Below are 27,109 nucleotides of genomic sequence, written 5' to 3' on the forward strand. Positions count from 1 at the left end.
TCCCGTAGCGTGACGTGACTAAGAGGCCAGAGGCGAGTGACGACAGGAAACGACGTGAGGTGCTGGCGGTGGCCAAGTGACACGTTACCAGAGACAAGAAAAGTGAGAACCACCTGCGGAGGGACGGGCAGTGAAAAAGCACAAGAGACAATAAAGAAAAAGTGACGTACCTGCAATGCGAAAGCGAACGGACCCAGGACGAGCACGCAGATCGACGGGGCATCCATCGCAGCGTATCAGGTGGCACCGCGCCCACGGGAGTGAGACCGCTGTCGTGTGTGAAACCTAAGGCCTGGGCAGGACCTCGTATACCAGTATTGGAGTGCCGTGAACGTGAGGGTAGGCGGCTGGCGATAAAGACCGGAGCAGTGGAGTGCCGGCGCTGATAGAGGACCGAGACAGCAATGGCGGAGACTCAGAGATGAGCGGAAAACCAAACAGGTAGAAACCGCTCCCCACTGCCGCCCCCACAGAATACACAGGAGGTAGAGCCTGGATCCTGGCGAATAGTACTGAGGTTCAGACACAGCATAGCATGGAATTGTAGCCGGCAGCTACACAAGTTCACAAGCCCCAAAATAAAAATAGTGGCAATTATCAAGGCCTTACCAACGATAATTGAGGAGCGTGTGAAGGCCCACCGAAGCCCATACGAGAGGAGGAGTGAAGCGAAGCACAATTCAGCGGCAGACTGTAGGTACGAGGCAAACACCTACAGGAGGCATTTCAACATTAGATGCGCCCATACGTGCACACTGGAGCGAAACCTCCAAGTCCGGGGAGCAGCGGGACGAATAGCCTCACCAAACTGCACACATAGGAACAGTAAGTAAGTACAGTTTGGATAAAACAAGACGACCGAACTCCGGCCAACAGTGAATAGACAGCTGAAGATGCAGATTATCACCCTAACATAGGGTAGGACGCACATACCATAAACATTTAGCGCCAAAGGCGGCGGGGAGCGGGAAAACCGAAAGGCTGTGCGTAGAAGTTATTTACGCAGTCAGGCAGCGGTGATTATCGACTAACCGGCTGCAGAGTTGGTGAACCCACCAGCCGATCCTGTCAACATGGGAGGAAGAGGCCAGCGCATGACGCAATTGAATAAATTAGAGAAATATGCCTACCATGGAGATAAACAGCAGGCCCCAGAGATGCAAATGGGAGGCGAAGATGGATCTCAGTCCGAAAAACCTAAAGAAATAACCCTGCAGGACATAATGCTCACCCTGAACCAAATGCAAACATCAATTGGCTTGATATCAACAGACATCACACTGCTACGGGCGGATGTTTCCAAAATCAGTACCAGATTAAAAGAGGTGTAATCCACGACGGCAGTTCTATCCACTGACACAGCGATGTTACAACGACAAGTCCGAACTCTGGAAAGAGCACACAAACAAATGGAGGCGAAACTCGGCGACCAGGAAGGACGCTCTCGATGCAATAATATTCACCTGGTGGGTGTGCCCGAGAGTGTGAAGGGGCCGGCTCTCAACCTCTTTGTAGAAGAACTCATCAAAACCGAACTGCAACCACGCGGGCTGTCGAGTTTCTTCTCGGTGGAACGAGCCCATCGAGTACCTGGCGGGAGACCCAGGCCGGGAGCCCCACCCAGGCCTATACTTGCACGGATATTCAACTTCCGTGACCGCGACGCAATTCTACAAGCAGCACGTATTGCACCCCCATACAAGTGGACAGCAGCAAGATAACGATGTACCCAGACTACACGGCGCTAGTAACAAAGCAGCGGCGGGATTTCTTGGAAGTGAAAAAAGAGCTCCAAAACAGAGAACTCAAGTACGCAATGCTCTTCCCCGCAAAACTAAGAGTGGAGGCGGAAGGAAAGACTTGTTTTTTTACATCACCGCGGGAGGCTACAGACTGGTTGGATGGGTGGCGTAAGGCCACAGGGCCCAGGAGGTCAGGACAGAGACATAGACAATCCACTGAGAGGTTGCTGGAATCGGAACCATCCGAAAGAGGAGCGGCTGGTGGTGTAGGCTCCAAACCGGCTGGTGGAGATCCTTATGATTTATTCTCTAAAACATACCTGACCAAGAAATCATTATTCGCAGGGCTAATTAGGAATCTACTTTTGGGCTGCCATCTCCCCCCCTCCTGCCTTGAGGAAGACCCGCCTTGACGCATTCACATTTGCGCGAAACACAGGGTCGAAACGTCGGCGTTTTGCATATGTCTACACAACGCTTATGACCACAGTCCCATTCGCCATTGGTTCATTAAGCATATGTGCTAAATAATTACATTTATGAATTCTTCCCCCCCCTTCAAATTGTTTACAATTGTTTTTGTATATAGTATTTTACCACCATTCATCACATATCACTGCTTCACCACAGTCACTTACTTCACATTGCAATTGAAATTGTAAATTGCGACAGCCTTTATTATTTTGATTTTCTCTTAAAACATTATTGACTCAAAAAATTCTGGTGTGTGTTATACTCTATTCATTTTTTCTTTGCAAATCATTCATATTTGTTATCAGAAAGCTGTTGCTACTTGTCCTAAGTAATTGAAACCCCAACAGAACCATTTTTTCTTTAAAGTACGTATACCCAGGTTCTGAGGGACACTGGGTTGCTCCATTACGTTTACCATTATATATTTACATTGGCGGCAGGGATGGAGAGAGTACTAGACATAACACACTTGCCCAGGGGTATATCAGACCACTCACCAGTATTAATCATCTACGCTTCTTTCATCCCGGGGAGACGCAGACTTTTCCCACTGTACCCAGTTAAAGCAATTAAGAAAAACCTGATTACAACCACAAAACGATATTTTGTAGAAAACCAACACTCAGTGTCAGCACCAACGACACTGTGGGAGGCATACAAAATCAGTCCTACGTGGCCAGGCTATCTCATTGGTGACAAATCACAAGAAACAGCAGCATCAACAGATTCAGACAGTGTGAACAACAGTTAGCTAGGGCAGAGGCAGATCACGCCACAGATATCAATGAGGATACAACACATAGGCTCCAGCTAGCACACCAGGAATATAAAACTTTCATATGGGAGGAGACAAAATCCAGACTCACAGCCATGCAACATACTATTTATGAACAAGGTGATTAGGCAGGAAAACATCTAGCGTGGTTAGATAAAAAAGAAAGAGCTAATAGATGGATAGCGCAACTAGAAATACAGCAGGGTGTCACGACCTCAGACCCCCAGGACATAGTCGACATGTTGGCGACCCATTATAAGCAAATATACACACCTCTAGCCACAACTACAGTTGATGAAAATATAGCCTTTCTAAAAGATATCAAAAAATGCCAACACTAGACCAAGCAGCAGCCCAATCCTTGGAGGCGGATCTCACACAAGATGAGCTGCTACGGGCGATACATGCCTTACATACAGGTAAAGCCCTGGGACCTATCGGAATTCCAGTAGAATTCTATAAACAGACGGCTACTATTTTTGTGCCACACCTACTTAACATGTACACGGACAGTTTGGAGAAGGGTGCACTTCCTAGGGATCAGCGCCTGGCAACGATAGTTGCAATATATAAACCGGGCAAACCACCACAAGATTGCATGTCATATAGACTGATATCTCTCATAAATGCAGAAGCAAAGATATTGGCAAAAGCGCTAGCATTGCGATTGCAACCATATTTAGAAACGGTGATTCACCCGGATCAATCAGGATTTATGCCACAACGCAATACAGCATTAAATCTGAGAAGGGTCCATGGTGTTATGGCGTGTAGATCCACTATAGAGGAGGACGCAATCATTCTGTCTCTAGATGCGCGAACGGCATTCAACATGGCCGAATGTGCCTTTCTTTTCGCAGTTATTCACCATTTAGGCTTCGGCTCCAAATTCATTTGGTGGGTGAAACTATTATATACGAAACCAATGGCGCAGGTGGTAGCAAATGGCCGCATCTCCGCTAACTTCCTATTGGTTAAGGGACAAGGCAGGGTTGCCCGTTGTCGCCGCTCTTATTCGCAATAGTACTAGAACCCCTAGCGGCATGGATACGGCAAGACCCGGTAATCCGTGGACTCAAGTGGGCAATGGGATGGGAGGATCGCATCTCGCTATATGCTGATGATGTGTTGCTATATTTGGCATCACCATCACATTCACTTAACTGCCTCCTAGGTATTTGTGTGGCATACGGACGAGTGTCTGGGTACATCATAAATTGGACGAAGTCACACATCTTTATACTTCATGGCAATCTTCCGCGACTCACGCGCAATTGTGACATACAAATAGCTCACAAAGGGTTTAAATATCTTGGTATTTATATAACATATAAGGATACACACTTTAGGGAAGAAAATCTTATGAAACTCCTTGCGCGCTTTCGCCGAGATGTCCTCCACTGGCAATCCCTACCACTCACATTACTAGGCAGGGCAGCCCTCTTAAGATGATGGCGCTCCCCAGATTCCTATATATCCTACAAAACACGCCATTTCCAGTCCCCCGACATACTTCATAGCAATTAACAATGAAGTGAATAAGTTATTATGGGACGGCAAGGCAACCCGTATAGCTATGCATAAACTGGTAAAAAGCATTGCCCTCCCTCATATCAAAACATACTACTGGGCATCCCAATTGGCGGTGCTAAATCAATGGTTACACGCAGCACAGGATGAACCAGCTTATCGCATGGACAGACATCTCTTAGGAGTGGACGCAACGGGCACTGGGATGGGAAGGAGTCACGATGCAGGCAACACCGCTATGGGACACAAAAAATTTAGGCAAGTTACAAAACACTAAGGGCTTCAGGCAATGGAACCTGATAGGCATATCGAAGGTGGGGGACCTGTGGAAGAAAGACGAGGTCATCCCGTTTACACAATTACAACATACCTATGGCCTAGCAAAGACAAAAGCCTACAGATATGCGCAAATTAGACATGCACTCGCAACACTGATCCCACAGGGCACACAACTGCCAGGGTCGTCACAACTAGAAGATAGGCAACTCACTGACCATATGACAAAAAAAAAGCCATTTCACTAACGTATAAGAAAATAATAAACAACCAGCCGGACCCGACAGCAGTCCTAAAAACTAGATGGGAGACTGACCTAGGAGAACTAGACGAGGCAGACTGGCAGGAAGCAATGGCATCCCCCAAGGAGGTAGCGATCCCCTTCAGATTAAAGCTAATACAACTGAAGGTTCTACCCCGCATGTATTATACCAGAACACTACTGCATAAATTACACAAGACAGACACGTCACTTTGTCTCCAGCAGTGTGGAGCACCAGGCACGTTCTGGCACACAATCTGGCAGTGTGTAGAAATTACCGCATACTGGAAAACAGTCATGCGTACAATTTCACAGGTAACAGGGATAACGATTGCGCCGGAGCCGAAAAGGTGTTTACTCAACATCTGGGAACCAACGGATCTAAATCAAGCGGTTCAAGCTTGGGTGGCGTTAGGTACAGCAGTAGAGAAAAGAAATATAGCACAATTATGGGGAGTCAGGCAAATTCCCACCATTAGTAGGTGGTGTCGGGACATGGATGAAGTAATGATAACCGAAAAATCAGTATACATACACAGGAGATGCCCTAAAAAGTGGGCCCGGGTGTGGGGAAAATGGAATGTATATCGGGGCAACATTTGTGATCCCCCACAAGAGGAATCGCTGTCAGAAGAAAATGACTAGCTACTGTGATAATAACAGGTGCTACTGTATTGGATATAAATGTGAACAAAGGTGAGGGTGCAAAAGAAAACCCGAAATATGTACTGGCTAACTTACTAATAATCATGGTTAGATTATTGTCCTACAATATAATGTATGCAAAAATAAATACATGTGGTATTGCTGCGAAGGTTATAACAGAAAATGTTTATAAAAATATATTTTTTTTAAAAACAGTGCTGGAAGGCCTACAGGACCTTTGGGCATATAGGAGGCAGGAATGAACATGGATGCAAGTCAGGCCCCCACAGAGCAGGGTGACAGGCCTCTATAACCATGATATCTAGGCCTTCTAAGGAACAGGGAAACGGCTGAGGGCCATGAGGGCAGGCCACAGAAAAGCCTATTATTGAAGATGTGGACAGGTGGTGATACCATAGGGCCCACACTTGGCACATCAGTACAAGCATGTAGGGGCAGAATTTGAAAAAGAGCTTAGTTGTGGAGGAGCCACATATATATATTGGTTAGAAATAAAGAGCATGCACACTGGTGGTGTTGAAGGCACCTTAAACGGAGAGAAAAGTGGCCCAAGTTTAGAGCACGGTTCCCAGGATGGAGGGGCTAGGTAAACACACAGAAACGTGGATTAACACAATCAGCAGAGTGTGGGAGCCAGGCACATTTTAGAGAGGTTAGAGGTGGAGTGTGCCCCTCTTACCTCAGGAATATTGGGAGATGACCCGAATTTGCTTGTGTAGATAGGGACTCTTTGCAAGAGGGAGGGCAGGATGTGGCATGGACAATTACATTGGTAGAGGTATAATATCAGATCACATCCGTGAAGAGGGGTTCTAGGGCCTATATCAATGAAAAGGATTACAGGACAGCAGTCTAGTTGCTCAGTACTGATTACTCTGAAGGCAGAGGAAAACACCTCCAGAGGGCAGAGCTTAGAGGAAGTGGAAGGTGAGAGCATAGACCATGTGGCCAGGCCAAACCTTCAGAAAGACAACTCCCCTCAAGGCAGTGATTGAAAACATAGGGATCCCCAAGAGGTTCAGAGATGGAAACAGTAGCCCACAGAATGACGCTGAAGTCTACACAAGGGACAAGATTCAGTTGTTGTTGGGAAGAGTAATGAAGAGGCGAGAAGCTGAAAATAAGAGATCTTAGTGATATAGTAATTAACGAAATAAGGCACTGTCATCCCTTTCAGGGATGGGGCTTCATAGTACATAAAGCTAGTAAATAAATGGTAAGTTTTCTTTGCTTCAGTTTCTAGACCCTGGCTACCACACCATAACTATTACTAGTGTTTTTGAACACAAAAGATTGACTATTGCTGAAAGTCTGCCTCTACCTATACTGTGCAGTAAACGGTGTATTCTTCTTCATTCCCCATGCTTGTTCATTGTAGCTACTTCAATATTCTAGATACTGTGTTTTTTAACCCTTTGGCTTCTGCAGACCCTATTAAATAACAACTGGTAGCCAGGAGACCCCCAAGGCGTTCCTAAGATTTGCATCCCAACAATAACAAAAAAGCACAAGTACACTCTAAAAGGATATCAGCACATCTACTTTTCTCTGCGAATGCGTGTGCAAATATGACCATCGCTACACAATGGTATAAGACCCAGGTCATATTCACAAATCAGGAGGCAATCATTTGAAATCAGACCTCTTAGCAGAAGTGATGGAACAGAAATAGTACCTTGATTGACATTGGCCTCAGGCAGACACAGGGCAGTAATCAAGCTTGGTAGGGACAAAGCTGGAGACCGCGCAGAGTCAGTGACAAAGACAGTGATTGCATACATTCTAGAAGACTAGGTGCTCATTATTTCAGAGTATATGCTTCCTACTAGAAAGCAGTCCTCTGCCTGTGGAAGCATTTCAACTGTGCTGAAAATTGCAGGCATTCCCCTGTTTCCAATACATGTGTAAGGACATGTAATCTGTAAGTGCCTGCCCTTGTAAAGCAATGGATGGGAGAGCGTGCAGCCTTGAAGGGCCTTTTAGGAATACGTGCATAGATCACTGAGCAATTAGAACATTGGCTTTCTAAGTGTCCAGATGTTGTATGATTTTCTATAAAACCAAAAGCATTTCGGAGCGTTTTACTCGAAAGCTGATTGCTAGTTTGGTTAGAGTGTGTTTGAATGTGAACAGTGGCTGTGCACATTCACACATGCTATGTCTTGAACTGGCAGTCAGCTGCCTACTGCTAAAAACTTTTAAAATGCTTTATTATTTAAACATATCTTTATTCATTTCATTTATAAATACAGGAAATAAATTGGGGAGGAAATACAGTAGTATCATTATTACTCGTTGAAACAATTGTAATTATAGGAGAAAAAAACTTTATACAGTTATTCAGCTCAAAATGTTTAATATTATTGACAGAAAATATTTGGTTTGAGGTCAGGAGACCCTTGAATAGCCGGCGTGAATTCCCAGGAGTCCAGGGACCACAGGTTAAGAACCGCTGATCTAGAATGCCTAATTGTCTTAGATATATTTCATGTATTGTGTATCCTTATAATACTTTCTGTTGTATTATTTTGTTCGAAATAGGTAAAAAGGTTAGAAAAATTAAATAGATCAAATAAACAGACAGTAGAAATTAAAAACAACAGTGATGTTCACCAAACATCAGAGCAGCTTTAGTACACCATAAAAGTGAAGAAGCCATGGGCAAAGGCTTACCTATTTCATCAACAATTTCACAGTGGCCCCATTCTCCATCACGATCATGGTTATGAGTAGTTGCACACCTGAAAATATTCAATTAGATATGTATCATTTATTTGGCTAATCTAGTGAGTGATTCAAATGAGAAAGTCTTGATTTTCATACAAGAAGGTCGTTCGAAACTAAATATTTATGTGCAGCTGAAGAAGGTTGTTCAAAAACTAACAATGTATCTGTAGCACCAGAACTTGACATTGATTATAGAAAGAAAGTGAAAACAGTAATTGCGGAGTCACAATAACAATTCTGTGGACTTCGTAATTAATGGCTGGCTTTAGTTTGAATTTGTTTGGAATAAGCTACAGTGCATTATAAGCATTTTGTAATTCAGAGAGAAGGTCTGTGAGGAATATTCGAGGCACAAAAACATCATATGAAATAAAAACAGAGGGTAGAATCAGATCACGAAACTGAGAGTTTGAAGTGTTGATAGAACAAAGGAAAACAAAATGTTGAGAGTTGAAAAAGCAGGACAGCGATAATAACTCTGCACAATGGGTAAAAAAAAGTTAGAAAGACCATAGTCTTCATTTAGACAACCAGGTTGTAATCCAGTAAAGCACTCTGTTAGCTCAATATACTATAACTGGTAAATTTCAGTGGGGTTTGGGGTTTTTTAAATTATTACAACAACTAGCTATAACATCACTTTAACCTTTGTATTTTCCAAGGATATACATATATAATTAATGGGATTCTGTAATCCCTGCATAAACGTCAGTCACTAATATCTTTATAATCAGTGACTTATGACGCACCAAATCACCAATTATAAAGAAAAGACATCAGAACTCGACTATTATAAGGTTATTAGAGTCAAGTTCTGACTTCACTATACCTACTGCCATAGCCACCCGCTAAGGTGAAAGGTAGGTCAGGTCAAAGAGCATAATTAAAGTAGCTGTTTAAAGCACCAAATGGAACCTTGCTATTCTTTCTTATGCTCTATTTTAATAGCTTTCACTCCAGTCCACCAGCCACCGGGGCTGGGGGACTGGATTTCTTTGCAATTTTTACAGTGTTCTTAATTGCGGCTACTAGCCTTTTAAATGGAAGCTTTACAGTTTTAAAAGAGATTGTCAATTTTGTAAAGGTTTTAACTAACTGTACAATTAATACATTACTTACTTACTATTTTAATAGCTTACATTGACAATCAGGGAGAATATGATTTCATTGCAATCCATAGATAGAGAAAAGCTAGAATCTTTCTGTATGTTTCTACACATGGTGTGTTACTGCCCTCTTTTTTTTTTTAAACTGACTTGTATTGAACTTTTTTTAATATCTGTTTGCAACAAATATCTTACAGGTTTTTGATGTGCTTGATTTTGCACTAGAGGTTTTATTTTTATTTTTCATGTTTGCAAAAATGCCCGTTCTTTCATATGAAAGAGCTATGCACTAAGTGGTTTGTGGGAAAGATGATGGTGTGAACATGTATTATATGCAATAAAGTCCCCTATGGCGTATGTGATAAGGATGTTGCATGTCACCTCGGAGTTCCATAACCTTTAGCCTTGCTCCTCTATATGGTTATGGAACTCCTCGGTGACTTGCAATATCCTTATAATGTATGGTGGGGGTACTTTATCCCTTATATATACATACATACATACATACACACACACACACGCACATGCACACACGCACATATATATATATATATATCACATTTTAATGTATTTGTCCCTATCTATACAATATTCCGATGGCTTTACATAGGCAGGTACTGTCAGGAAGTAGGTACATGCCATTCTTTGAAATTAAAGCAAGATCACATGCACTTCTGAGAAAAGACCCAGTACTTTTAATAGGAGTGTACTGTCACTTCTCAGTGGCAAACAGGTGCACTTGCAAGTCCAAAGGTACACTTCGATTTTAAACACTGGGTGAAATATCTAAGAAGGATTCTTGCTAGGAACAAGATGAATAATATTGAGGGTGCTTTAATAATATTGGGCAGCAGTATGGACAATAAAATAAGTTCCTTTGTTGTAAAGTATTTGGAGATTACCTTACAGAGACTTACTCAAGTAAGTTGATAAATAATATTGGTAATTAACATATTTTTTAAAATCTTTTGCAATAAGGGTCGGCATTTCTTATTTGCATACGATTTTCACTACGCTTTTTGATTATTTTTTAACATTCTAACTATCGTTTACTATTTAAAGCGTTTCATATGAATTGTACTGTACTTCAAGTATGCCGGAAAAAAAGCAAATAAAGTTTGACTTGACTTTTGGTCAGTGCTGAATGTGCGAGTTTACTTGGCGGACGTGGTCTTCAAAAGCCTTAATATTATTGGATAGCGGTATGGACAGTAAAATCTGTTTCTCTGTTGTGAAGTATTTGGAGATTACCTTAAAGAGATTGGCTCAAGTAGGTTGATAAATGAAATTGGTGATTAACATAATTTGTTTTATCCTTTGCAATAAGGTTGCGCCATTTATTATTTTTATATAATTTTCACTGTGATTTTTATTAATTTTTTAACGTTTTAACTACTGTTAACTACTTAAAACGATTGATGTGAATTGTACTGTACTTCAAGTGTGTTTGAAAAAAAGCAAATAAAGTTTGACTAAACTTGTAGTCAGAGCTGAACATGTGTGTTTACCTTGTGGAAGTGGTCTTCAAAAGTTACATTCTTTATTGTTTATGTGTCTGCAAAGACTGTGCTACCAGCTATATGTTTTAAAAAAGGATTTCGCCAAGTCTTTTCATGATACCACGGAATGCTATATGTGTGTTATTAAGTATGTAAATTTCTAATATTTAAATATATTTTGCATATTTCGAAGTGATGCATTGAACCGATAGTCACAAATAATGGCTTGTGTTTCAATTTTATATATGCAATTCCCATACTTATATATGTCGTACATCTACTCCTGTACCTTTTCGGACTTTTGCAAATTGTGCCCCTACTCTCTTATGATATGCACTACTACAGTATGTTCCTATTACTGAAGGAGAGTGTCACAATTCACAAACCTATTTGAACGTGAAAGTTAACTTAAATGTGCAAAATATTTACTCACAGAAACATTTTCGGATACCCCCAGGACTAAGGAGTGGATAGGGAGAGTGGGTATCCGGGAGGTAATGGGCTGAATGCTTGTGAATGTCCACAAACATACCTGTATTCACAAACCTTTCTCTGACCCATTCCAAACTTGAAGATTTACTACTGTCAAGAGCAGAAGTAAATCCCTTTAAAGAGTGGAACAGGAACTTCCCCAAAGATAGTGGACTGCAGAGGAACGGCTTTCTTTACATGGAGAAAAGGTTTCCATTTAAAGAAAAAAGAAAGAAAATAAAAGCATTTGAAAATTTGTGAACGCATTCTCCATGCTCAACGGCGTAAAGGAAAATGTTTCCATACATTTAAGCAAACTGGAATACAGCTTCCCAGCGGTAAGCCTGGAAACCAGTGGCATGACCCAAAATGATGCCCTGCCCCTACAAAATGTGACTAGGGCCCCTGGATCTTCCATATCTCACAGATATGATTTGGCCTTTGGATGAATGAGGGATCTCTAAAGGATTGGGGGGCCAGAAGGCCCCCCCCCCCTCTCCCCCCCACCTGCGTTGCTGGAAGCCTGCGTCTTTTGCAAGTTTCTACAAGTTCTAGGTAGGAACGTTTTGAATTTCAAAAATGCAGGATGCGAAGTCGGATTCCTACGGGTGTAGACTTCTCACTTTTCTGTGAATCTGTTCACCAGTCTAGAACCAAAGCTGCTTCGTAATGCTGAGCTGGTGGCTCGCCGCTAACTGGAGAAACCAGCAGATTGTCTGACCTTGTCATGTTGCCAGAAACATTATTCATGGCATGGGAAGCTGGCAAGACTGTGCAGTGAATTATACTCAACACTGCCCTCTCTGTGGTTTGCAGATCACAAGTTTGTCTCTAGGACAGCACACCCCTCCATCTTTATGAGGTTGGTAAATTGAGGGCCATTGCTGTGTGTAATAGTAACACCAGTTATTTACAGTGACTAGAAGAGGCAAGACCACTGTATGAAGTGTTCTTTAGGACTGATTTACTATTAAACATGGTAGTAGTCCAACACCCATTTCATGCTTAAGGTAATGGTGTTGGGTAATACTATTCAAAGGATTCCCTTGTTCCTAAAGGACAGAATGAGGAAGATTTTCTGTGCTAGATTGCTCCAAAGCAGATGTTATATGCAGCCCTTGCCATAGTAACTTGTGCAGCTTGTGATGGGCAAGGCAACTGAAGACTCCATAGCTAGACTTTGGGCATAATGAAAACAAGCATTGGCAATGCAATAGGTCTCGCACTTACGCGAGTTTAAGCTATTGGCATTGTAAATGACAATGCCTTTTATTTATGTTTTAAAAACCAAAACATAAATAAAAGGCATTGCTAATGGCATAGTCGTTGGGATGTAGGGGGAGGGGGAAGCGAGGGTTGGATGGGCAGGAATGTTTCTAAGATCATGTTTAAAAAGTATTACTTTTAATACCTACCCCTCAATTCAGTTAAAAAATCTGATGTGCAAAGGTGAAACGCTTCGGCATGTACAGGAGTAAAAAGTATAAAAGTATATGTTTACTCCTGCAGTATACAATTCCATTTGTTTCAAGTTCATTGCACTTATGGAGTGTCACACAGATTCCTTTAGTGTAGGAGATGTACAATGACTGCTCTGCGCTATTGCTTGCCGGATATGAGTTATTCATGTTAGAATGTGGGTAGGTAGTGAACCTTTCCATTGGCCCAAAGCAGGTAATACAGTGTTGTTATAAATAAATATGGCTTATGGGACATCGTTGAGGCTCTCGTTCTAATAATTAAAGCATAAAAGTAGATTGTTTTTTGATGAAGAAGCTAAAGCAGTGGAATGCATGCCCAATTTTTGCCGTTTTACAGAGCGCAAACTTTTTTTTATTCTTGCAGTTTTATATCGCGCAAACTCGACCCGAAGGTATTGCAGCGCTTCAGAGGATTACCAGTTACAGTAACATTACATAAGGACCCATTAATATATTTTGGTTTTTAGGCAAATACAGTGGATAAAACAGCTTCGTAGTGCGTCCCATATGGCATACTTGTCCAAAAATGACTGCACTTGGAATCCCTTGAAGTAGGCCGGTTCGCGTTCTTTCTATTTTTTCTCGACTCCGATTCCCTCTGACACCAGCAACTGCTGTGATGCAGCACTGGTCCCTTTAATGGACATGGGCTAGTTTTAGGGAAATGTTTCCTGTTTGGGAATGCAAAGGAAGGGACAGAAGGCCACTCACTGTCCCTTGCCTGCCTTTATCCCTGCATCTGTGGCCAAACCTAGGGGCTGGTATATTACTCTATCAGGCGCTTCACTTTTCTCCCCTTTCTCTGTGGAAGCGCTCTCCATTACTGGAGTGACTCCATCACGAATCTCCTGACCACTATCCGCTTAACTCTGACCCATTCCTCCGCACTTTTTCTCAACTTATCTTTGCATCATCATTGCCGCATATTAAATTATTATTCACAAATGCATCGATCAGTACCAGCTGTTTTTGAAGGATTAAATGTTAATTCCCTGCCCATTCACACGGATGAGTGAATTCATTTTTTCATTCCACTCCATCACAACTGAGCTTCAGGGTGCTGAGGAATCTCGCAGGCCGCCTTTCCTACTTAAGTGCCGCCCGCTTGGTGATGGGATCTGATAAGGTTTCCCTGTCATTGGATACATGTGAGGCTGCCAGCATTGAGGCAGCAGCCACGGGTGCGTGGGCCTCTCGGGGACACCACTACTTACAGGCCTCAGCTCAGAACAGCCACCCACACAGCTCAATCCATCATTGTCAGCCCGAAACCCAGGAGCCCGCTTGCTCCGGAAGCATACGTTGTTCAGCATCACTGCCCGAATACAGATGACACTACTGGGTGAGCAGAGCGCGGAAGCCCTCAGGCGAGAAACAAGTGGGTGTCAGTGTGCCCCTACGTTACGAGCGCGTGCACTGTAAGGAAACAAGCACTCGATATTGTCCCGGCAGCTTTAAAAGTGAAAGCGCGCATAGCACGTTGAATGTAAACAAAGCACGTCGTCCTCCCCGAAGTAGGACAAACTCAATAAATAAAATAGTGCTTACAACACTAAAAAAAATGCATACCTTGTAAGAAGTAAAGGGGCCAGTAGCCATGGGAGGTTACAAATGACGACACGGTGGTACTAAGGAGGGACTAACAAGCCTCTTTACGAATCAGAGGCCAGCATTTACGAAGGACAAACACACAAGCCAATGAAAAATATGGCCGGGGGAGTGGGCGGGGCTTCTCCCCGTACTGTACTACAACAGATCATCGCCAGAGCAGCACTTGCGCGCTGGCTCAGGCTCGACCTAAAAATGCAGTTGAAACTTAGGCCCTCATTTAGAGTATGGCAGCCGGTCTGTCAGTTAATGAGGGCAGCAGAGAGATGTTCTCTATTGCACTGGAAGAAGTCCCTTGCTGCACAAAAACAATCCTGTCTACAAGGTAGGCACTCTTGCAACATGACACAAGGGTGCCTTCATTGGGGCTAGCAGGCAAAAATATGACAGCATTAGAAAAGAACAGCAATGCACTGTGTAATTGTAAATAGGGCTCATTCTTGCCCTTTCACGCAGCGCAACAAGGCGGCTTGCTGTGTTGCGCTGTGTGAAAGAATGATAACTCTGCCCCATGAGTTTAGCAGAGCGGACACTTGCCACTTTTTTGATGGGATATTCCATCCTCCAAACTTTGTATGAGCCCTTTAGCCTTCTTTTTAAGTCAGCTTTTACATCAGAACAACTGCAACATTCAACAGCGGCAAACTAAACCATAACCTACACCACACGTTTCATCCAGGGATTTTTCGAAGACAAACACAATAAGATCATGAACGGAGTGCTGAAATGTCTCAGACAGTCACCCCCAGTCACAGATCTGGGTTAAATCCATCATGGTTGTTCTGCTCCCTAAGTCACCCCGGTTTGGACCTAGCCATATGCAAATCAGTCTTGACCCTGCTCCTCATGGGAACAGTTCAGCCTGAACCAGAAACAATAAACCTGGTACTGATTTCGGGGTATCAACCAGGCTAGCTTGAATCCAGTGGCACAAGAGCGAGGGTCCCACATCTGGGCATACCCTGGCAGCTTTGGGCGAACACAGCAAACACAATAAGATGATGGACGGAGTGCTGAAACTTTTCAGACACACACCCCCAGTCACAGATCTGGGTTGAATCCAACTTCGTTCTTTTGCTCACTAAGCGAACCCAGTTTGGACCAGTCATATGGAAATCAGTCTCGACCCTGCTCCTCATGGGAACAGTCCAGTCCGAACGGCCAGGCCAGGTCCTCCCTGGACTGGAAACAAGCATCTTGCTCCAAACTGGGATGACATGGCGATGCAAAATAACGATGGCCTAAACCCAGATGTATGACTGGGGTGAGTGTTTGAAAAGTTTCAATACTCCGTCTATCATTTTGCTTTGTGATGTCGCGATTTTTCCAAGGCTACATGGATAGACAATACTTATAAAATGTTCAAAATAATATTTCAGTGCTTGTGACTGAATGTAGCAGTATAAACCGATATAAAACCTAACCAAAATCAATTTCAACAGGATATTTTTTTTATTGTGACCACTGCTTGATTGTTATTATATCATTGTGTAGCTATTGGGTTGATTTCTTGTTGCTGACTTTGTACTGAACAAAGTTTATATGCATTATATTGTATTGTGCTTCTCTACAGTGTTGGACCCCCAAAGGCAATGGGGTGTTCTCCATTGATTTACATCTAACAGAAATAATGTAAATTATATCATAAGCTTAGGCGATCGCAGTCGGAAACAACACCAGTGGCAATTATCTTTCTCACCAGTAGAAAGATAACTGTGTGTGCTTTGGCACACAGAAATATAATTTGCATTTGCAGTGTATCTCTTGGTTACTTTTCGATGAGCTGTTGTCCAGTAGATGGAGTAGGGGCATACTGATCATTAGTAGGTGATGTGCACAGTACAATGATCAAGAGTCTGTATGTTGGTCTCTTCTGGCACTACAGGAGTTTCACTGTTGACGTCACATCAGGGGTTCTAGTGCAGCATTCTGCACTCAAGTATGTTCCAGCCAATAAACAAGCTTCTTCTTTCTTCTTCCAGTTGTATCTACCCAGGATTCTCTAACGTCATTGGATACTCAAGGACTTACTGGGATAGCCCTAAATGTGGCCATCTTCCTGTATCTCCTTTCACGCTTGTAAATTTAACGGAATATTGATAACCTCTGGTGTGCAGATATACCTCTTGTATACTACCCATTACATCCAGATGCTGGTTGTATAGGAGATTCAAGATTATTAGCATATGTATTTCTTTTAATTGCATCAATGTTCGATTTCACCAATCATTAGCCCAGGCGCTCAGCTACCCATCCATGCCCTTACTGCCAAGTGGTAACAGCTTTCTGCAGCTGGTATAAAAAATTTACTGATTCATTTTCTCAATTTAAATATTGGGATGGCGTGGACCAGACGAGAGGGTAATTGTTTCAGTGGTATTCGGGGATTATGGCGCTGCAATCTGCAGTCGCAGAGGAATCACTTTAATTAGCAAGATTTCCTTTTTTTGGACCATTTGAACTTGGCAGTCGCATACATTACGCCTAATGCCCCCCTTGAGGATCTCGCGGCAAATTGTGTCGAAGCCTTTCAGAACTGCAGCGTTCCCATGAAATTGGCTCATATTTATTCATTGAGCAGCGAGCTTATATTCGCTGCAATCTTAATTCTTTTAGGAAAGGCGTTCTCTGCCTAAAGGGTCGGTCAAATAACTTGTAGACATATGCTCAGGTAATTGTCGGGGCAAGGTCCTCGGTCCAGATATCCTCAGAGAAATCCATCAAAGGAGCCTTCTCTGCCTAGTACATGGACAACCCACTGCGGGGCACAGACTCGCACACACTCCACACCAGTGTTTGCCCCACAAAGATTGCGTTCCTTTTCAGTTTTTTGTTGTTTTTTGTGGGGGGGCCCTCCCCCCCGTGCCCACGCTACCTTCCCCATGGGCATTTCGCCATTTCTCCAACTACATTTCTGTTTCATTAGGCGCTGCAGTTATGGCAGTGAAATTTTCCCACAGGGGCGTAGCTTGGTCAGTAAATTTTGGGGGAGGGCGGGGACGGGCTTACGATTTTCCAACAATCACGCTGGCATATAATGTTAAAATACAATATGCGACAAGCAGGATGCACAAGAGGGGCCTAAGGGGCAGTGAAAAGGGGAAGGAATCTTAATTGGTAAGAATACAAAGTGAGACAAAACATAATATTTTGTAAAATAACTAACTTTTCTTAGGACTTTCAAAATAGAGAGAGGGAGAGATTGTGTGTGTATGTTTGTCTGTGTGTATGGAAAGATTCCTGATTAAATCCAACAGACACCTCACCGTACCCGACTGAAAGCCCATGGGAAAATACATTTATTAGGGGGGTTCATCACCCCAAACACCCCCCTGAAGCTACGCCCCTGTATTCGTCATAACATGTGTGATCATAGTCCGCACACCTACTCCCAGGAGTTTGAGGAGACCTGTTAACGGAGACAATCTCTGAAATATCATGTCTATAGGAGTGTCTATAGGAGTGTGCTGCCGCGCCTATGCCACATTTATTAATGATCTCCTTGGGACCTGTGGCGTTTATTGAAAATTGTTCATATTCATTGTCAGGCTGCAGAGCCAGGATATCTCCTTTGGGATTCAAGATCTCTGGAAACATGCTCACTACTAAAAGACTTCCTGTAGCAACAAGGTTATAACTCAAGAACCTTTGACTTGTTTCATATATCCACTTCCTTCCCTGAGGATTTGTAGACATGTGGTAGAGGAGTAAGTGATCATTTCTGTACCTGTGCTGGCTCAATCAGAGAAGGGCATGCCATGTTCTAGTAGGGTTACAATGCAGAATAGTAGAGTTTTATGGAGACCTGATCCTGCAGCTGGTCTTAGAATGATTATTCTCTGCAATAACCTACTTTGTTACTTACGATGCTGCCTTGTGAGCAATTAGCTGCATTACATTAAAATCATGACATATGTGTTCATAGAATGACATATGCACCATTTACAAAGCTGTTTTTCTAACAAAAAAAAGAATGCATGGTATCATTTCTATAAATGGTAATAAAAAAGGCTCATAAATAAAATTAAGTGATCATGATATTTCTTAATCTGATAGAGGTCCAGGGAATATTGCCTCATGTAAAAAATGGCTTGAATGCAAACAACGTTAGTAACGTGGAATCACCGGGGCCTTAATGGATTCCCTAAAAGCAGTGCCGTAGTGTGGGGAGTCCCCAGGAGCGGTTGCTCTGGGCGCAAAATTCTTAGGGGCACAACATTTTAAAAGAAAGTATTGCGCCCCCTAACCTGTGGACTGTTAGCACTTCTGAGCTAACGGTCCACAGTTTAGGGGCCACAATACTTTCTTTTAAAACTTTGTCCCGGGTGCTGGCAACCCACGCTACGCCGCTACCTAAAAGACACAGGGGCTTATTTATGAGAACTTGCATCACTTTTGCACTGCCGGTGCGTCACTTTTTGTCATGCACCAGTGGGTAAAATATGCGCCATGGTGCATCATATTTACAAAGTGACGCACCTAGGTAGATGCGTCACTTTGTAAACCCCTGCGCCACATTATACCTGAACCAAGTATAATGCACGCAGGGTGGGCGCTTTGACTTAAGTACGCCTCGTAGAAGTGACGCAGTGAAAGCTATGAGATTTCACTGCGTCACTTCTAGGACGCAAATGCGTCAATATCTTACACCTGCCTCACAGCAGGCGTAAGACTGACGCAGGTACATTTGAAATGGGACTTGCCCATGTGAAATAACCCATTGCTGGAGTTGCGTCACTTTCGTGAAACACTCAGGGACGGACTGGTGATTTTCAGAGGGGGAGGTTTTGCTGGGGGGCGATTTTGGGTCTGTGAATCGGAGTCAGACTGTACTGTAGACAGTAGCCTGTCTGTCTGACCTACGCTCCGCTCCGTGGGGGGAAAAAGCACAACTGCCATTATGGGCCTTTACTCCTCATATAGCTCTTGCATCCTCCGGCCATTGGCTGGGTGGCTACCAGAGGGCCTCTATCACTCACTTCGCATGGCGTCTATCTGCATCACCTTTGTTTAGAGGCCGCCCTGTACCTGCGCTCTTGAAACGTGCGGATCCCAGCGCCGTTGTTACCTCGTCATTTTCTTCTAATGTGCACGGTACTCCGCTTTCAAAGCCCGGTAGGTCTGCGTTCACCTATTGGCTGTTGGATTTCTGCAGCTGCTCACATCTGGAACGTGCAAGGCATCAGCGATGGTTTTCAGTGGCTGCGCACACTTTTATCTAATTTCTCTGCCACCTTTTCGTGTCTTTTCCAGCAAACATCCTGCTTTTCAAGCCCCTCTTCTTTTCACTACCTTTCTCGCTTCCTCTTGGTTGGCTGTTTTTCTCTCTGATCCATTTTCTTCCCTTTTCTTTAGTGTTGTTCTCTCTAACCTTGTTCCATATTTTTGGCTTTGTTTTTTCCCGTTTAGTTTCAACCTTTCTTTCTTTGCTTTCTTTATTATAAGATGATTCCTTTCTTTTTAGGTTTTTTCTCCCCCGTTTCTTTGAGTTCTTTCCCTGTCTCCTTTCCTTTTTTTGCAAATCTGGCATCTTTCTTCCTGCCTCCTTCCCCTTTCTTAATTGTGTTTATTTTTTCATGCCTCATCAACACTCTCTCTCTTTAGCTTCTTTCTCTCATCCCACTCCGCTCCTTTTTATCTGTGATTTTCTCTCTGCCTCATTTTCGCTTTTCCATTTTCATAACTTGATACCCTTTTCTCCCTGTTTCAAGCACCCTTTCTTTTATTTATGTCTTCTTCATTTCCCCTTCGTTTTCCTTTGCTTCATTCTCGTTGCCTTATACTCCATTCTCATTCTTTAATTTCTTCCCCCATTCTCCCTCTTTACTTTCTTTTCACATGCCAATTTCACCTTTTCTTTTTGCCAAATTTCCCCTTCTCTTTCTTTAATTTCTTTCACTCTTCCTCCTTTTTCCTTTCCTTTTTGTTTTTTTCTCTCTTATTTCCACTTTCCTAAATTGTTTCATATCTCTCTTCCCTCATTTCTCTTTCTCATTCTGTTTGCTTCCTTTATGTAGATTCCCTTTTACTTTTCAACTCCTCCACCAGTTCCCTTTCTTTCATGCCACCTTATTTACTTTGCTTCCTTTTACACCATATAAGATCCCTTTCCTATTCTTCAGTTCTCTTTGTTCGCCGTTCCGTCTTCCCTTCTCTCTGTCATAGTCTCTCTCAGTCCCCTTTCCCTCCAGTCCTCAAAGTTCAGTAGAACTGTTGTCTCCAGGGTGGCGCTGGGTGTGTGTGGTGGTGGTTGGGGGAGGCGGGAGATTATTTAACTGCCTCTCAAATCGACTGGAGCACAGGTACAATAATTTACCTGAAAGAGCACCAATCACCAGCTAAAAATATGGAAGCAGGATTCTATTACTGAAAGAAAATTACGCATGGGTGCAGATTTAACTAAATGCCAAGTTTAAAGGAAATTACATCACAAACCCTTTGACCACTGGTGTCATCACTGAGCGACGGCTCCACTGCAGGTCTCTCAACAGCACCTTAATTGCTACGGGAGGGCTAAGGTAAGGGTAGGGAGTGTACATATGCACACTTTGCCTCCGGTTCACTTGCAATACCTGGCGCTGCCTTTTGTCCTCAGAGTGCAGCACAGGGTCACTGTGGGTATCAAAGTATATGCATAGGTAATACCTGGGAGTCACTCGCTTTGCCGAAAGGATGTCCATGCAAGTACAGTGACAATGATAGGCCCCGGCCCGGTTCTGCACAGTGGAATATTTGCTCCAGTCAGGCCTGGCTCCAGTTTGTGAGAGCAGTGGAGCGAGGTGGCTTGCGCACCGCCGTGGGCACCGCCGTGGGCAGTGGCTGCAATAAATCAAACATTCTAATCATGATGATTGTCATTGTGACCGTGACAATCATCATGATTAAAATGTCTGATTTATTGCAGCCACGCGTGATGTGACGGTGCGAGGCGAACAGGGTAACTGCACGTCTGGGCCACGGTTAAAGTAGAAAGAGCCTCAGGCCCTCAGCCAAGGTAAATTAATACAGGCCCGGGCCCGGTTCTACTTCTGCGCTGTGCAGTGGTGACGAATGTGAGGAGATGATTGCCAGCACCCCACTGCCCCCAATCTACCCCCCGGGTCCGACTCTGATTCACTTTAAAAGCCGTAAACCGTTTGATATTAGCACCCGCCCTAATATCAAACGGTTTACGGCTTTGAAAGTGAATCAGAGTTGGACCCGGGAGCAGATTGGGGGCGTTGGGGTGCTGGCAATCATCCCCTCACCGCCGCAGACATGTGGCAAAGGGGCAATGGAAACACCAGCAATAATGGCAAGGAGGGAGGAAAAGATGGACGGGATGAAGAGATGAAGAGATGAAGGTGGGAGGAAGGGATAAGTAACTAGGGAGGGAGAGAGAAAGCGAGGAAAGACTTCTAGAAGAGAAAGATAAAGGAAGCATGAGGTTGTCCGGAGGGATGACAGGAGAATGTGTATGGGTACATATGACTGGATGGGTAACCTGGTGCTCTTTCAGATCATCATCTACTATTTACTGTGCTTTGAAAGTTGATACAATGAAATATGTAATGAAAAATGTGCTGTCTTTTTCCAAACTTTTCATGGGGGTGGAACCCCCACAAACCCCTCTAGTAGTGGTTGGGCTCGCTCGCTGCGCTAGCTCGCTACATGCCGGATGGGGGCTGGTCTGGCATAATTTGCCAGGGCTGCTTTCAGTTCCCAGTCCGGCCCTGGACACACTCCAGCAATGCGTCATTTTTGCGCCTACACATACGTCTGAAATAGTGATGTATCTTTAACTCCTTGCGACATGATACGTCATACTGTAAATATGATGCATCCGGCATGTCGCACAGAGGGCGCAATGAAAAGTGACGCATCGCTGTTTTCATGCAGCGATGCGTCACTTTTCATAAATGAGGCCCACAGAGTGCATTCAGGTGTTAGGCAACACAGGGGCTTATTTACAAGCCCCTTGCGCCGCCAGTGCGCCACTTTTAATATGGGAAACAGTGACGTACCGGTGGCGCAAGGGGCTGGCTTGTAAATAAGCCCCACAGTATGCAAGTCACTATGCTCAAAGAAACATACCTTCTTTGCTGAAGTCGAAAAGCTGAGAACAAAATGAAGGATGCAGGTGTTCGCTGCAAAATATATACTTTATGGTAGAAGTCATCAACAGGACTCTGTTGAAACCATTTGTAACAGGCTGGTCCGTTAGACTGGAACTACAGCCAGGGCAACATTCACATATGCAAACTACGAATAATTAGCAAATGAGTCCAAAAAAAGCAGAGATCAAAATGTTCGGCTGAAATCCGCCTTGCTGAGTTTGTTGGTATTCACTGAAAAGAAGCTCACATTTGGCGTCCATAATTCTACGCTCAGCAGTTTGCCAAACAACAATACTGTTGTCTCTGACCTTTCACCTCATCGCAATCACAGAGAAAACACATTCAGCGCGGGCTTGCGTTCGGTGTTCGCGTGATCAGATCGAGTCCAGACCAAAACAAGAATCTGTCTCCTCACCGCGTTAGCACCTCGCCTGACGACAGCCCAATGCAAGGTTTTAATTAGAAGCTGCCTGCAGGCAGAGTCTGGTGTCATTACAAAAACACTTTATGTGGCGATAATTCCTTTATCCCTTTTCCTACAGACAGTTCCAGGAAAGCTCTACCAGACCTTTGCTGTAGCTTCAGTCCTGACGAAATGTTATCTGTAAACTGCCTAATTAAAAAGCGAACAATATGCCTTGAAAAAGTGTTCTGTGCTTCTTATAAGCATTCGCATTACCACCTGGTCCACTCTCCCTGTCAACCTCCTTACTTGTGTGTTCCAGACAGGCATTTGCAAATCTATTTTCCCCTTGTGCGTGTTTAATAAAAATGCTTTTATTTTATTTGTGGTCTGACTATGGAATGCTTTAATAGTAAGCCAGACCTCAGCTCGTGTCATCACAAACAATAGAGTAAAGAACAAGTATCAGAACGCGACTTTAATTCAGCCATTTTGTTACTCGGGGGCCTATTTACAAGCCCCTATGGCCACCGGAGATCGGCCCCTTTCTGCCACAGTCCTCTGCAGCAAATGGCCGTGCTATGGGTGTTGCTGTGGGTGTTCCACTGCAACACCAATTGCTTTTTGACGCTGCCCCATATTTACAAGGCTGGGGCAGCACTGAAGACGTATACCATGGATTACCAGGCGTTAGCATGGCAATACGAGCAGAAATTATTAATTTCCCTTCGTTTATTGCTCATTCAGTTGTGCTGCATTCTGCAGCACACATAGAAAGAGCAAATCGCCATTATTGATTGTTTATATGCAGGAAGGTGTCCCTTCTTGCACATAAGCAATTGCCCATGCAGCGCAGGCACCCTTGCAACATGGCGGCAGGGTGCCTGTGCTGGCTCTTTGCAGCTTTTTTTACTCCAGTGCTAGAAGAAACACCGTGGTGTGCAGTATTCTTGTGAATATATAGAGCATCCCTGCGTTTTAAAAATGTCGGAGCGCTGTGCTGCTAAATTTGGCGCAGCTCTGTGCGCCAACATTTTTTTATAAATACGCCCCTGAGTCTCTTCATGGTAACGCAGCAGTCGATTAGCTAGCAATTATGCTAGTCTGCCTACGTGCTTCCATTACAGTGCGTGGATGGTGTAGAGTTCAAGCACTTCAATGAGTCGCATTGTTCTAACATATGTTTCTCATTCTGCATTCCAGAAGAAACCATCCCTGAAGCTACCATGTGTCGTGCCCGCCCCCAACATGCTTCATTCCCTGGTATCACAAGCTTTGAGTGCTCCAAGATCATCAAGGCCAGTGCCCCATTGAAGAGCAGCAGGGAGGCCACATGTGCCATGAGCAGCAGGTTCAGGGCTTTGTACGGCTGATCTGTGACTGCTGGAAGAGAGTCAAGCAACAGGATGAGGAGAAAATGAAGGCAGAGAATTAAGATCAGGGTGTTGTAATCTGCTTCTTATGTTATGCATTTTCCTTGCCCTGATTCTCTGCCTGATGGTCTGGCTGTGTGATGTCATTTGGAATGCTATGGATGTGGGTACTTGAAGGGTGGCAGTTGGAGAAGATGGGCTGAGTAGCCAGGAGGCTGCTCCTGGTGGGGCTTACATTAAGACTTATATTGGAACCTATTAAGATATAACTGAAGAATAAATAACTTACTACCAGTGCTGTCTTCGAGACTTCTTCATTTCCACATTGGCGACGAGGATCCTCTTTTCCATGATGATGGAATACGGCCCACAATTGCTGCTTTAAAGACCTTAAGTAACAGTGGGGCACATATTTGTGGGTTACTTTTAAATAAATCCAGGGGCACGCCGTCTGGCCTTGGAGCTTTTAGGGGAATACCCTTTCTCAGAGCCTCCTCCACTTCGCTTAAAGAAAGTGTTGCACTAAGCTGTTGTGCAGTTTGTATGTTGATACTTATTTCATCCTCGCACTCACTTGGTGAAACACTCTTTGGGTTAAATATATTGGAGAAATGGGTCTCCCAAGCCACCCCCATTATATTAGTATCCATGCTCCTTTTTTCATTAGTAAAAAGGGTGCATTTTAGCACCTCCCAAAAGCTCCTAGAATCCTTCAGGGCACTTGCTCTTTCGAGATCATCCCAGGCCTGCCTTCTCAATTCATCCTTTCTCTGCTCAATGACCTTTTTGTAGGTCTGCCTGGCTACTTTTATCATATCCCTATCTCGGGGGACACTATGTAATTCCTTCTTCAATTTATTTTGCGCCGCAGAACACTCAGCATTAAACCATCTTATTTCAGGGAGACTGCCTTTTCTCACCGGTCTAAGCAAATTCTTAGCCACGTCATCACAAATAGTTTCAAAACTTAGTATTATTGCATCTGGCTGTGAAGTATCGGTTAAGCAGGTCATTACTTTTGTTAGATTTGTTTTAATAATAGTCTCCTCAAAATCATTATGATTTATCGTGTTCCATTTTAACCTTATCCCTTGGTTGCGATTATATTTTATTAGGCAATCAGAGGTCTTGCCCTTTCGTGTCTCAATATGTAAGGAAACAGTAAGGGGGTTATGATCACTGGCAGGGTTGGGTTCGACCGCAAAGTTATCAACAAGGTGTGAGTACCTACTAGAAATCAGCATAAAATCAATAGTGCTTACACGCCCCCCCCCTGAAAAGTCGGATATTGCACCATTGAAGCGCTAACCAAAGTGTCTATCATACGTAGGTCATTCACAACAATAATGGAGTTTAAGGCGTTGCCCTGTATAGTATGTTTAAAGTGGGTCATAGGTTGATCATCAGTATCTACTAACCCACAAGCCTTGCTCTCGCTATGCTGACATAAGGTGCAATTGAAATCTCCTACCCAAATAATACACAAAGGGAAGACCTTCACTGCTACCTTAACAATCTCCATTATAAGGAGGAGGAGCCTAGCGCTTGACCAAGATGGCCGCGTGAGCTTAGAGCTCCCGAGACCCTCGCGCCCTCCGTCGACTATCCTGTCTCTAATCCTGATGGTATGCATGGCACCGTGTTGCTGAGTTGTCAGGGAGGCGATTGATGCTACCCGTGGTCGGATCGCCCATCGGGAACCGGACTTACGACTGGCGAAAGATTGCGGCCTAACTCCCGGAGATGCCAGGGGCTAGAGTTGGCAGGATGCCCGACTCCTAGTTGATCAACAACGGCCTGGTGAGGTGTGAACTGTCGGACGGAGGCCCTCGCTCTTTCACTTTCGATTTCTTTCCCTTTGTCTGCCCGGACACTTTAGAGCTCTGGGTGGCTTTATAACCCCAAGGACGCTCGGCGGGCTACTCTGGCAGCACAAGGCGGACCTGCTCACTCCTTATTCCTCTCTCTGAGAGGGAACGGGCTTCACTGCATTGGACTGCCTGGAGTCCATTATGTCGGGCAAAGCAGAAGGGGATCGGCTGAAGACTAAGTCCACCAGGCGGGGAACGTATTCCCAAGTCAACAGTATGGACCGCTACGCCCTCCTGAAAACATCGCCGAGTGGACCGAGCCAGGCGCCGGATGCCCAGAAGGAGGACTCGCCTGGGACACCGGAGCTATCCCTGCAGGATGTCATGGGCGCGCTTGATGGGATGCAGACCTCGATGGGGAGGCAATTCGAGGCCCTGGCGCATAAGGTGGATGCCATCCTGGTGGATGTCAATTTGATCCGCTCGGACCTGGGCAAGACAAACGAACGCGTTAAGAACCTGGACCACAAGACCACGGGCCTCACTGATGATGTCGCGGATTTGCAGAACGAGGTCCGGAAGCTGAGGGCCGAGAGTGACCTCGCCGCCCGCCGGCTGGAGGACTTCGAGAGCCGGTCCAGGCGCAACAACGTGCGCGTCATCGGGGTCCCGGAGTCCTCGGATGAGGCTTCGACGGACCTGCTTGTGGAAGATTTGGTCCTCAATCATCTGAAGCCTAAGGGCCTTGGAAAGTTTTTTGCGGTGGAAAGGGCCCATAGGGTGCCGGGCGGGCGGCCCAAGGCGGGTGC

At 44.3% G+C, this 27,109-nt stretch overlaps 1 protein-coding gene across 2 annotated transcripts in view; it reads right to left on the reverse strand.

Moving 5' to 3' along the window:
- The window catches only part of HGFAC (HGF activator), an 882,006-nt gene that overhangs the window by 597,438 nt on the left and 257,459 nt on the right, over positions 1–27,109 (reverse strand). For both annotated transcript variants that reach the window (XM_085642492.1, XM_085642493.1), the window contains exon 4: positions 8,399–8,466. In XM_085642492.1, coding sequence (XP_085498618.1) covers positions 8,399–8,466 — 68 coding nt within the window. The remainder of the gene's footprint in view (positions 1–8,398; positions 8,467–27,109) is intronic.

The sequence above is a fragment of the Triturus cristatus genome, chromosome 2_2, assembly GCF_964204655.1.
Source record: "Triturus cristatus chromosome 2_2, aTriCri1.1, whole genome shotgun sequence".
NCBI classification, from domain to species: domain Eukaryota; kingdom Metazoa; phylum Chordata; class Amphibia; order Caudata; family Salamandridae; genus Triturus; species Triturus cristatus.